Source organism: Colius striatus, chromosome 3 (assembly GCF_028858725.1).
Source record: "Colius striatus isolate bColStr4 chromosome 3, bColStr4.1.hap1, whole genome shotgun sequence".
Taxonomy (NCBI): Eukaryota; Metazoa; Chordata; class Aves; order Coliiformes; family Coliidae; genus Colius; species Colius striatus.
In genome coordinates this window covers 46,693,909-46,706,658 of record NC_084761.1, presented here as the reverse complement: position 1 = coordinate 46,706,658, position 12,750 = coordinate 46,693,909, and the positions used below count along the sequence as shown (strand labels likewise).

The 12,750-nt window shown below is 39.4% G+C and overlaps 1 protein-coding gene across 7 annotated transcripts in view; it reads left to right on the top strand.

Moving 5' to 3' along the window:
• Positions 1-12,750, top strand: part of RAP1GDS1 (Rap1 GTPase-GDP dissociation stimulator 1) — a 96,144-nt gene that overhangs the window by 79,384 nt on the left and 4,010 nt on the right. For 6 of the 7 annotated variants that reach the window (XM_061993793.1, XM_061993796.1, XM_061993791.1 and 3 more), the window contains 8 exons: positions 971-1,096; positions 3,831-3,974; positions 4,241-4,372; positions 4,779-4,913; positions 6,443-6,568; positions 7,560-7,699; positions 11,198-11,324; positions 12,537-12,665. In XM_061993793.1, the coding sequence (XP_061849777.1) occupies positions 971-1,096; positions 3,831-3,974; positions 4,241-4,372; positions 4,779-4,913; positions 6,443-6,568; positions 7,560-7,699; positions 11,198-11,324; positions 12,537-12,665 (1,059 nt within the window). The remainder of the gene's footprint in view (positions 1-970; positions 1,097-3,830; positions 3,975-4,240; positions 4,373-4,778; positions 4,914-6,442; positions 6,569-7,559; positions 7,700-11,197; positions 11,325-12,536; positions 12,666-12,750) is intronic. The other variant, XM_061993792.1, reaches the window with a different exon arrangement.

Here is a 12,750-nt window from a genome sequence, read left to right as displayed (position 1 = left end):
TTATATGAAACTCTTTATTCTGTGTCAAAGCAGGAGAAAAAAAACAATGGAGTGATCGTTCCGCTTTTGAAAATACTGGAAGGGTCAAAAATTCACTTAGAATATGCTATACAGTCCTGCATGTTGAGAGAAAACAATATTGGGATGCACAAAAAAGGGTCTAGGGCTGCAATTCATGTTTTTCTTCAGTCCTTGGGGTCAATTCTACATTAAAATAATCCCTAACTACACGTCAGAGCAGTAGCAAAGGTGCTGGAATGTTTTCTAACTACAGATGGCCCTCAGAAGGTGGCAACTGGAGAATGCGAAGACCAGCCATATCACCTGCATCCCCTGTAATATTGCCAGTAAGAAGGAATAAGATACAGGCAACAGAATAAGAGATGCTTTTGTTGAATCTACATTTGAAGAGCCGTTACCTGCTGGCTGACCTCCTGGTAGCAAGCTAGCCCATCTGTAAATCTGCTTTGCTATCTGTGCAGTATGAAATGGCCCTGCAACAGCCACGCTCTGGTTTCAAAGGAAATGACACCATCATGAAACCATGTAAATATTAAAGCATTCAGTACGACTCTTCATCTCTCCCGTAGGAAGTGCAGTATATAATTTGCTAGTCTTCCTGTTAAGCTGAGGGGAATCAAAGACTTCATACATATATTTTGTAATGTGACTGTTTCTGTAGCTACCTTTACATTCTCTTCATCAGAAACAGCCCCAACAGCCTTGGTCACACGTTTATGTGTTTTTAACAGCCTTAATTGTAATTAATTCAGACAGGTCAGTACATTTATCTTAAAAAGCATCAGACACCTTTTGTTTCATTTATTGACAAGTGTGAGTCTATTGTTCTCGTCTGTGACAAGCACTATTAGTCATCTTACTAAATAAACCTGGTAACAGAGGAAAGAATAGTTCTGCCTTTTGATATTGTTTGTTTACTTGACACTGAATTTTTCCTTTTACTTCACAGAGTCGAGTAAAGAACAGTTTGCCTACACAAATATTGCTGAAGAGCTGGTGAAACTGTTCAAGAAGCAAATAGAGCATGATAAAAAAGAGATGATTTTTGAAGTTTTGGCTCCCCTGGCAGAAAATGGTGAGAATTTGCCTTTTTATTTTTCTACACTGGTTTTTATTCATTCCCTTATATGTATTTTGGTATATGAATGTCTTTTTCAGGGACTAAATGCAAAGTAACTGGCTGCCTCCTTCAGAAGCCACCATGGCTGAGCCTTTGATGACAGTTTCATATAAAGGGAATAGGTCTTAATTGGCTGAGCATGTGAAAGGAGCCAGCAAATTCTTGATGCCAATTTCACCTCTGATTCATTCTGTATATGATTATGCTCTATTTTATTTCCCTGTACCCACAGTGGGAATATCAAAAGCCACTTTTTAGAGGGCTTTACAACATTTGACTGCAAAACACCACTGGCTCAAGCGTTCATACCAGGACATCAGTCATTTATGTAATTTCCTGGAAACACAGAACCACTGGCAGGTCTACTTCCCGTGGACAGCAGTTTTTGCAAGGGGCATGTTAATTGTAGAGCTAAGAGCTGGACACTCTGCCTACAGTTCATTGAGAGGTCATACATATTTAATTTGGGTGTTTGGTGGCATATGTTACAGTAGCCTCAGGAGACTTGGGTCTCATTCACTGCTCAAGCCAGAGGGTGAAAGTGATGTTTTTCCAGTTACCTCTCTGGGATGTTCCTCCCAAAAGAGTTCTGGTGGTTTGTATCATGTACCATCTGCCCTTAGAGAAAAAAAAAAATCATTTAACAGGTGGAGCTGGAGCAGAAGCGAGAAGCAGTTCTGAGTATGGAAGATGTCACAGTATTTGATGATTCTATAACCTTTTTTTAATCAGCTCAGCATTAAAGGTTGTTTAAATGGAATAAATTCTTGGATAGAATTGTGAAGTCTAAAGCCTCATGTTTCATCCTACTCTGCTGTGCACACTCTGTGTCTGTTTTACATAGTTATAAACCAAGGTAAAGTTTTACTTCAAATTTAAAAGTTTTGTCTTTTAAGTGGTATTTGAAAAGAAGACTTATTTTCAGTTCTAAACATGCACATTTTGCCAAAATATCTTCATTTATTATATAACAACACACAAGTGGCTCTAAGATAGTTCCATCCTTGAAAACAGGAACAGAACTGAGTCCAACATTTTGCAAGTTTGACATATTTCAGTTCAAATGTTTCATTTTTCTTAGACCATGTTTTATAGTTACCATAAAATTTTACTGATGCTGAACAGAACTCAGGTGCTTGTGTGTTATGAAGTAGTCAGCTAAACTCTTCCACTGTGAACTCAGAGCATGCTTAAATGAGTTCACTGTGTTGGTACTGTCATGTGCTTTTGATTGTAGATAATCAGCTGTGGGTCAGGAGGCAAAAACATCTAAATGAGGTACTTGCAGAGTTTGGATTTGGCAGTTGGGGATTTTGGGGGTTTTGTTGTTGTTGAAGCACTCTGGTTTAGCAATTTGTATTTCAAATCACAGAACATCTGCAACTTGGTATTCTGAAACTAAGGGAACTCTGTATTTTTTTTAAGTAGTGCAAAAAATGCCTAAAAACAGTAATAAAAAAATCCCAATTGGATATTTGGCCATCCCTGACAAAGTTCACAAGAAGGCCAGCAGCTCTTAGAGAAACTGTGAATTTCACTCAGGCAAAAAGCCTAGTGACAACAGGAAACTGAGAGTCAGACACATCCTTCTCCAGAGGTAAAACACTTTTCCTCACCCAACTGTCACTTCTAACCTACATGAAAAAAAAAAAAAAAGATGTTTCCAAAGCTTTGGCCTCAAAAAGTATTTTGAGTTAAACTCCTTCTTGTTAAAACTCCATTTAATGCAGAAACCTAAGAGAAATCCATTTTTTTTCACATTTCTGCAGAGGTTTGTGACTGTGCTTTTTAAAATGATCATATAAAACCAACCAGAATCACTTTCACATAAGAAAAAGAAAAAAACATAACACAGCATCAGCCAACTTGCCATTCCTTCCTAACAAAAGGGAGTTTAGGCATGTAAGTGAGATTCACAGATCCCAGTTCACGGAGAAAAATCTATTTTTGTGGTTTTATTGTGTTGTAGAAAAAACAAAGAAAAAGGAAAATTGCTTCCAAGTCCTATGTCACCACCTGAAAAAAACTTGTTTGTCACCTTCTCTGTTGAGCCCAATTGCCAATAACAATTTGCCTCGGCAGATTCCAGTCTTTCTTCAGTCACAAGAAATTTCTTTCCCACCCCCACCTTTTGAATTTGGCCTTCCTGTATTCCTCCTGCAGCCCTTCCAACAAATGGCAGAAATTTTGGCTGAGCTAAAAGAAATGGCTGGTTACTTGCTCTGAGATTTCATCAAAAAGCTCAGTATTTTATACTCGCATGTCTCTATGAAGTCAGTATCTCTTCTGTATATGAAATAGAATAAGAAACCCTAAGTTTGTTTTGCAGCACATTCCAAAGTCTTTGGAGAACCCAAACATAGCACAGTCGTTACAAATCTGTTGCGTGACAACTGAGACACCAGAAGTTTGCTGTAGAGAAATATCCTCATTTTTGAGAAGTGAAGAGCAGCTCCATACAGCTTCAGTGTACAGTTATGCTCTTTACAGCAGTCCAGAGGCAGGTAGACGAATAATAACAGAAGTTGACCCTAAGAATTAAAAAAAAAAAGAAGCTGTAGTTTTACCTACACAAGCTGTCTGTGAGACCATTGACTCACTTCTTCTTTCATAGGCTGTTCTGCGTATATGTACGATAGATGTATTTAAAATTAGGAATCTGACTGCTGTTATCCATGCTGGTTTTCAGATGTCATTAAACTGCAGCTGGTTGAAGCAGGCTTGGTAGAGTGCTTACTTGAGATCGTCCAGAAGACTGTGGACAGTGACAAAGAGGATGATATTGCAGAGCTTAAAACAGCTTCTGATCTTATGGTTTTATTACTGCTTGGAGGTAAGTATAGCGTGTCACTGTCTTCTGGAAAGCAACAGCAGATTCTTGTGATGCTGTGTGGCTGATGAATTTTACTATTTATTAATTTTCTAAATAGCCTAGAAGACCTGACAGTTAACATTTAATGTGTCAGATTTTGTCTCTCATCCCGTTGCAGGAGTGGATTAATTGAAGTGAAGCCAGCAGAGCTTCACAAATACAGAGATAAGAATTTTCCCTAACAAACACTTATTTGGCTTGCTGACTCTCTATGCTTTTTACCCCAGATGAATCCATGCAAAAGTTATTTGAAGGAGGAAAAGGCAGTGTGTTCCAAAGAGTACTTTCATGGATTCCTTCCAATAGCCATCAGCTACAGCTTGCAGGAGCATTGGCTATTGCAAATTTTGCCAGAAATGGTAAGTATATGCCATAATAGCGTACAGAAATCTGTCTGTGCCCTCCTGTCATCCTCTGTTTGTACAGGAACAAACAAAAACTGCATGTCGTGGTAACGCTGGTATTGAGCTGCACAGCAACATTGGTAGTTTTATTCTTTACCATCCTGAAAAGTGTTAAGCCTACTTTAAAAATAGTTTCATGCTTGTAGAGAGATACATTGGATTTGTGCCTTCATCAGCATTTCTTGTATTGCTCTTCTAACTTTACTGTGAGCACTGTAGCTCCTATTGATGGTGGTGGTCGAATTTCCAACAATGAAATCTAAAAATGAGCAAGGAAATAACCTTTCTACTCCATAAAAGCTCTTGTAAAAATATCAGTGATACTCTTCCACTCACAAGTGACTTGTCTCATCTCGCACAGACGGAAACTGTATCCATATGGTGGATAATGGCATAGTTCAAAAGCTGATGGATCTGCTAGACAGACACGTGGAGGATGGAAATGTAACTGTGCAGCACGCTGCACTAAGTGCTCTCAGAAACCTGGCTATCCCTGGTAAGCCTCACTTTGCATTGCTAATTCCCTGAAGTCACCTTCTGTTCTCCCACTGCGCCCCCCAGGGGCTGAGGGTGGGAGAACTGACTGACAGTCCTACAGGAATGTCAGACTGCTGCTTTTCATTCAGGCCCATTACCCCTTTCATGTCTTCTGCACATCAGTTGTGACAAGCAGTTTTAAGTACATCACAGTCCTATTGACCATCCTTTGCCACTTTGATCCCATGGTATTATTCTCCACCAAGGAAGAGGCAGCTTTGTAATGGGCAGGGAGATGAGGCAGCCTCTGATACGATTTCTCAGTACTTTGTCCAGAGCACTGCTTTTTTGTTGTTTTATTTCAGATCTCTCTCACAGCTTAGAGTCCCCGCCAGAGAGTAACAGCCACTGTGTTGAAACACTGCATCTTACTGCAACTTCCTGAGGCTTTGACAATTCCCAAATTAGAGTTGGAGGTAGACTGTAAGAATAGCCAGTTCATTGCAATTAGTTACTGTTTGTAGGCAATGAACTGAATGCTAATGTTGTCCTTTCTAATAGCTTAACTTGTATGAGTTTTGATTATCCAAGCAAAAACAAAGCCAGTCTGTAACACTTGGGTATGCTTTCTCATACAAAGCCAAAATTGTCTTCTATCCATTTAACCTTATTTTACTATTTCAGTTTTGACAAACAGTAACTTCTAAAAATGATCATGCATGCACAAATAAACCTGTGAGGGTTTAGTGGTATGCCATTTGCTTACTTTTCGCAGGTGAGTAATTCTGTTTACTTCCATTGGTCGGCAAGCTTCCCTGTGAGCATATGCTCAAGGACATTTGCCAGCACATACATAAGATTTCATGTATATTTTAATGGAAAAATAAGCAAGTAATAACTGGCTTGTTAAACGCTAGTTCAAGTATGAAATAAGTACATTTTTATGTACAATATTAGAAAAAGTTTGTACCTTACATGTATGTCAGAGAGCTATATGAAAGTGGAGGATGTGGACCAGGGGAGGTAATGAGTTGAGGGGGTGGTAGTAGGACTACAGACTCCAGACATGTCAGGCCACAGTGTTGTTTGTATAAAGTGTTGTAACTGGGTAAGAGGTTATTCTGATAATTAGTTGCTTTAGTTCCTTTGCCTGTGTGAAACGGAAGAGTATTGTTGGAAATCTGAGAAGTTTTCTCATATTTTGTGGTGCAGGTACTAGCCTGGGCTTCCACTGGGCATTTTTTTGGAAAGACACCTTTCCTCTAGACCAAGGGGGAAGGTTCTAGTCTTCAGTTCATGTACAGGCTGACACTGAAAATGAGATGTGCGTGCTAGTAAAAAGCTTTTCATTTCACACCTGTCTTAGCAACCACGAGATTTTCCCAGAACACAGTATTGTCAGTGCACATAGGACTGTGATGTTCTTGAAGTCTGAGTTCACAAGGTATTTTTCAACCACATCTGAAAATTTGCTTCAGGATCATCTTGGAAATAAACTGTATGTTCCAGAAATGTTCTTGATATCATCCCTGTTCTTTATTCATGCAGTTGTAAATAAAGCCAAGATGCTATCAGCTGGTGTTGCAGAAGCTGTATTGAAATTTCTCAGATCGGAGATGCCCCCTGTGCAATTCAAGCTGCTGGGAACATTAAGAATGTTAATAGATGCGCAAGGTAAAAATAAACTGTTCTCTGTGTTAAGTGATTCTCTTTGGTTCAGTCTGTGATCTGCTGCCAAGATTCTTAGAAGAGAAAAGCAGAAGGTTTTAAAAAGATTTATTCCTGAAGTCTTGGAACAAATCTGATACATATGCAAAGCGAGAGGAATGTGAGTTGTGGGGTTTTTTTCAGAACTCCTAAACTGACTACCAGGGACCCTCAGAAGAGGTGTCAAATGCTTATTTACTTTTGTACTTCAGAACTCTCCTACACTGTCACATTACAAGTATGTATTGAGGCGTGAGTGTTGGAAGCTACCACTCCTATTTTGCTGTTCACTTACTGTGTTTCCTGCCTGTACTTAGCTCCTTAGAACAGACTTAATGCATTTGTTAATTGATAAACCGCAATTTCAAAATCAAGAAGCACCTCTAAGTTTAACAGCTTGTTCCTTGATGAGGATTTATAAAATCAGAAATCTGCTAAAAGCCAAAAGTAGTTAATGAGGCAGATTAGCCAAGTATTTATTTTTGACTGAGTCCTGCAGACTTTCTTTTAAAGATCCATTCTAGTTCTAGCAAAGCTACTAGAGGTGAAACAGAAATTTAATTGAAGAAACTTATGTGACTTAGAGTCTGTAAAACCTAATCTAAGTGACCATGGTGTTCCCTTCTGGCAGCAGTCCCTCCTGGTTTTAAATTTCTGAGCTAGCTCACCTGGGGCTTACATTTTCCCCACTCTTAATCAACACACAAGCCTCATTATTTGTGCTGATAAGTTGTTTAAAAAAAAAACAGGCTATGAATGGTTTTCTGTATTTTGTTTCTATTGTGACTGGCCTTACTTGCTTCCATCCAACCTAGACTTCTCCCACTGTTAGTGCAAGGTGTGAAGTTCTATTTAATGAACAACTTCTAGCTAGTAACTTTCAGCTTAGTTTTCCAGCAGTTGTGTAAAAAAAGTGACAACTGTTTTTTGTTGTGTTGTTGGCTCCGGCATCACATAGCAGAAGCAGCTGAACAGCTGGGCAAAAACGTAAAACTGGTGGAACGGCTGGTGGAGTGGTGTGAAGCGAAGGATCACGCCGGTGTGATGGGAGAGTCCAACAGGCTACTCTCTGCACTCATACGACACAGCAAATCAAAAGTAAGCTGGCGGTGAAAAAGGTCTGCTTGTAAGAACTGAGTTACCTCTGCCCTTGGGATTGATATCTGAGCCCACTGGTATGTAATCCTAGAGAGCCAGATCGGCTAATCCACGTGTTATATCTCCTCTGCCTCTGGGACCTGCCAGTCAGACACAAGCAACAGGTTTAAGTGCTCACTAGGACTAAGCAGCTGAAAACAAAACAAAACAAACCAATTTCAGAGTGGCAGGCCAGCTGAAGGAATACTGCTAGGATTCACGTGGCTAAGTCTTGACTTGTTTTTATCTGTATCATGTAGAAGTTCAGCATGCCACATTTTCTGTGTTTAATGATGCTATATATAAAGAATCATTGCACTCAATTGTTGTGATCTTGCTATATATTTACATCAAATTGAGATCCAGAAAGAGTGTGTCCCCCTGCTATTCATAGAGCATATTTCAGAGTTTTAAGATTTTATGGATCATTAGAAATGATTATTTGCTGCAAATTCTAACAAAAGCTTACTTTGTTAACTGTAGGACAGATGAGTTTTGTCCATCTCATCACTTTGAATCAACCAAATACCTTTACAAAAGTAGTCCAAGTCCACCATCCTTACTCAGGAGAGTATAAAGCAAAACACAGGCGTAGAAGAGGCAAAAGCATCTCCTCTGGAAACAAACTACTTCAAGCTCAGACTCCATTTAGTGTGTTCACTGATATGAACACAGTCTGCATGACTGAGCTTAAATAGCAAGTGTGATTTTGAGAGCTCGGACTTGAACAATGACCTCTTCATTCACGCACAGCATTTGCAAAGTGAAAAACAGTGGACCCCATCTTCAGTGAGCGCCTCCAAAAACAAATCCATGGGCCTTACAGAGATTTAAGTCTTTGCTGAGTTCTAACATTACTGTCCCTTTCTAGTGCCTATTATCCATTTTATGTTCAGCCTCTGAAATTGATCAGGTTTCACTTTTCTCCCAGATGTTTTCTTCTCTACACCTCTTCCCAAGGTCCCCAAGGTGCACGTGTAGACAGCACACGCTGCCACGGGTGTGAGTCTGCATTGGTACTCTCTGCAGGAAAACAGAATTCAGTTCTAAATACAGAAACACTATTGATGGCATCAAATAGATAATAATTTAACAGAATTATCGCAGATGAACTTTTGGGTAGTTTCTTAGAGGAAACTTGACTGGCAAAGGAAAACGGAGCTGAGAGGGAGGTTTTCTAAATGCTTTTACTGCCCTCTAGGTTTGAATACAAGTACAACCATATGGTTCTTCACAGCATATCAGCTTTGGACTTGATTTTGAGTTTTAAAGGATTTGGGGTAATATTTAGAAAGGCAATAGTGGTTTAGAAAACTTAAATCTCAATCAAAACGACAGAATAGGTAGTTGTGAATTAAACCACACTAGCACCAAAACCTGATTGCTCTTACCTCCTCTGTTTGTTACTGCCTTTTAGAGGGTGATGTTTACCTACAAAGTAAAAAGAACTATATCAAAGTGCTGATTTCTCCCTAAAACTTAAATAGCCAAAATTCCACACCAATTCAAATAGAAATTATCAGTTCCAAGATTATTCCATGAAATCTCAAAACTACTTTTCCATTAGAAAAATAATAATAAAACACCTAATTACAAGAAAAATTATACAAATACTTACATGCGTATGTTCATTATTCAGAAAAACAAGAAAGGTTTTAAATGTGAAATTCTTTAGTTATTAGTCTGTGACTTGTGCCACTAGCATCTGCAGTATGATTATCCAAAAATACTTCAATTTTCAAGGATTCTGATCATATTGTGTCTGTTTCTTTGCATAAAGAATGTCACTGGAACATAAATCATTCTCAGCTTCATTAGGGAACTTCTAGAGAGTCCAGCATAGGGCTACCAAGATGATCAGGGGACTGCAACGTCTTCTTTATGGGGAAACGCTGTGGCTGTTTGTTTAGTGTAGAAAAGTGAAAACTAAGACAAGATTCATGAACACTTAAAAGTATTTGAAAGGTGTATGTCAAGAGGATGGGGCAACACTTTTTTTCTGTACTGTCCAGTGACAGGACAAGGGGTAGTGGACAACAGCTGGAACATGGGAAGTTCCGCTTTTTGAAAGTGAAAAATAATACAAGGAAAGGCTACTTGTGAGGGTGAGGGAGCCCTGGCACAGGCTGCCCAGGGAGGATGTGGAGTCTCCTTTTCTGGAGATTTTCAAAACCCGCCTGGACACGTCCTGTGTGACCTGATCTAGGTGAAACTGCTTGAGCAGATAGTTTGGACTTGATGATGTCTATAGGTCCCTTCCAACCCCTGCCATTCCGGTGATTCTAAACGTGTATTGGTTAATGAGTTTTGGCTTGAGTTAGAAAGGGATGGAGTTAGTGGCTGGAGTTAGAAAGGGATGAGTCCTCTAAATGGAAATTCAGCACGTTGATTACAAATTTAAAATTCTTATTTCAAGAAATAAACTACACTTTCAAAATTTCATGCACCCACAGAACTGAAACATAATAATAACAAAACCACAGGGCATACCAAGTTACCCAATTTTCAGGCAAACATTTTGCAAGTATTTTTGGAACATATAATGGTAAAAGCATTAGATAATAACTTTAAAAGTGAATTTGTAACAAGTAATCTAAAGGCAAACAGACACCAGAAATCGTTATTCATCCTTTGTCACATATGTAAATTGGATCAAATTTTTTACTTGAAAACAGAATCTCAGCTTTATATTTTTAAACCACTTTAAAGCTATTTAACCCTGTCAGCGTTTTAATTTCCTAGATACTAGTCAACTGTTCATTTTAATTGCTGGCTTTAGAACAGAAACCGATACAATGTCTGCCACAACAATGCTCTCCTAACTTGCTGAAGGAAAAATGCACAGTATGTCCATAGAATGCTGCTCATTTTCCTGTCCATTTCTAAAAACATTATTTTCGATGTACATCATGCCTGTTACACAGTAAAGTGTAATATTTGTGATCCCACCTGTCTGAACATTTTGAAGAAACTCTGAAAATTCCTGAGGAGGTAGGATTTGATAACTTCGTGTTCTTGTGAACTGTGTTCTTGTGTCTCCTTATCCCAAATACATGGTTTGTTGGGCGCTTTTGATAAGATGCTCTGAATATCACAACACAAAGCGAATCATCTTTGAAATCCAGCTGAGCTCAAACATAACAAAGAGTGGACTCATTAGACGAGTGATGGCACTGTGAGAACTTGAGTTATGTAGTGTGAGCTGCAAGAGTTAGTTACATGTGTTGTAGCTTAGTCATGTGATTAACTGGCTTGGCTTAATGGGTTTTATCTTACAATTGCACAGTAATAGCAAGTAAGTTGTAGGCCCACATGCATGTACATTGCAGGGTAAGGTGATTCTGTGTGCATAAGGCCAAGGGGTAGCCCTACCCAAAGATTACTGTACCCATGACAATTCCCTTAATGTAGCTGCTATGCAAATGCAGAATTTTTTCATGTTAGTGTTTTTTCTTTTAGGATGTAATTAGGACCATTGTGCAGAGTGGTGGCATCAAGCATTTAGTAACCATGGCAACAAGTGAACACGTAATCATGCAGAACGAAGCTCTCATTGCACTGGCGTTAATAGCGGCTTTAGAGTTAGGTGAGTATCCCAACAGCAACTCTGCCCGTTTCCTCCTCTGCTTGTGCCCCACAGAAGAGCCAGGAAGATTTCTTTTACAACATCACACAGCCTCCTCCTTCCACGTGCCTCACAGTAGCACAGAAATACGCAGCAGTTCATGCTGACACAGGCAGGCACAATGGTTATGCAGCAGCCTGCAGTTTGCTGGGGATACAGTGTCTGCTCCATCATTCTGGTCAGTGATCAAATGACTTAGAAAGGGTCTTCAACATAACTTCCAGGCTTTGGGTAAAACACAGACAGTTAACAGTTAAGAAAATCATGCTTTAAAGCGGATACTGTGTGGCTAGACTGTATTCCTACACTGGAACGGTTAATCGCCTCATCAGAGCCCTATCAGAGTAAAGCTTTTCCTTACCAAATTGGTGAGAACAAGAGAATAGCCACAGAGGTGGGTAATGCCCCCAAAATGCCTTTATTAAATCCCACAGAAATAAGTGCAAGAGTTGCCATGTTTGTTTGTTTAGTTCCTTATCTAATTTAATAAGCAAGCAACTTTAAATATTCTGCTCCCACTATCATCTCTTGCCCTCAGGTCCTACAGGAATGCTCCGTTCCACTTCCAAATCGCTGACAGTACGTCAGGAATTGTTTGACTGGAAATGAAAAATGTTCCTACTTATGTGAATTATGTAACCCTGCTTTGTGTTGGCTTCAGACATTCAAAGGTTTCGAGCCCCAATTCAGTACATGATGTCTCTTAGAAAGCTGTTGAGGAAATAACACACACTCTGATCTTGAGAAGTTTTTCACAGCCTTTGTAATGGACTGTGAGCTCCCTCTACCATGGCATCAAGAATTATACCATACATATTTACTCAGAATTTCCTAGACCAACTTCAGGCAATGGAAGCCTTGAAAGTTGAAATATTGCAGGTGTTTACCCTAAATAGCTAGAAAGCCTGGTGGCTTTTCCATCAGCTCACTGCACATTTAAGATTGGATTTTACCATTAAACTGTGTGGTTGTCCTTTCAAGCAATTGTACATTTTTATAGGAAGAGCTGTGATCCTGTCATTGCCATCTCACACTTGCTTCGGTTTCATTCCAAGGAGTTATGTACCACAGCAGCACGTTCCTTACAGTTTTGCAACTCCATGTTTCAATAACTGGCCAACACACTGAAGCATCAAAGCAAGCAGCACTTACAAATTTTCACTTGTATTGCAGTCACTGCTGAAAAGGATCTTGAAAACGCTCAGCTTGTTCAGATTCTACACAGATTGCTCTCAGATGACAGGAGTGCTCCAGAAATAAAATACAACTCCATGGTGCTGATCTGCGCTCTTGTAGCATCTGGTGAGTATTCAGGAGAGGATGCTTTCTGAAGAGATTTATCTATTTAAACAATTTGCTCTCTTAGCCTGAACACAGAGCGTCTGCA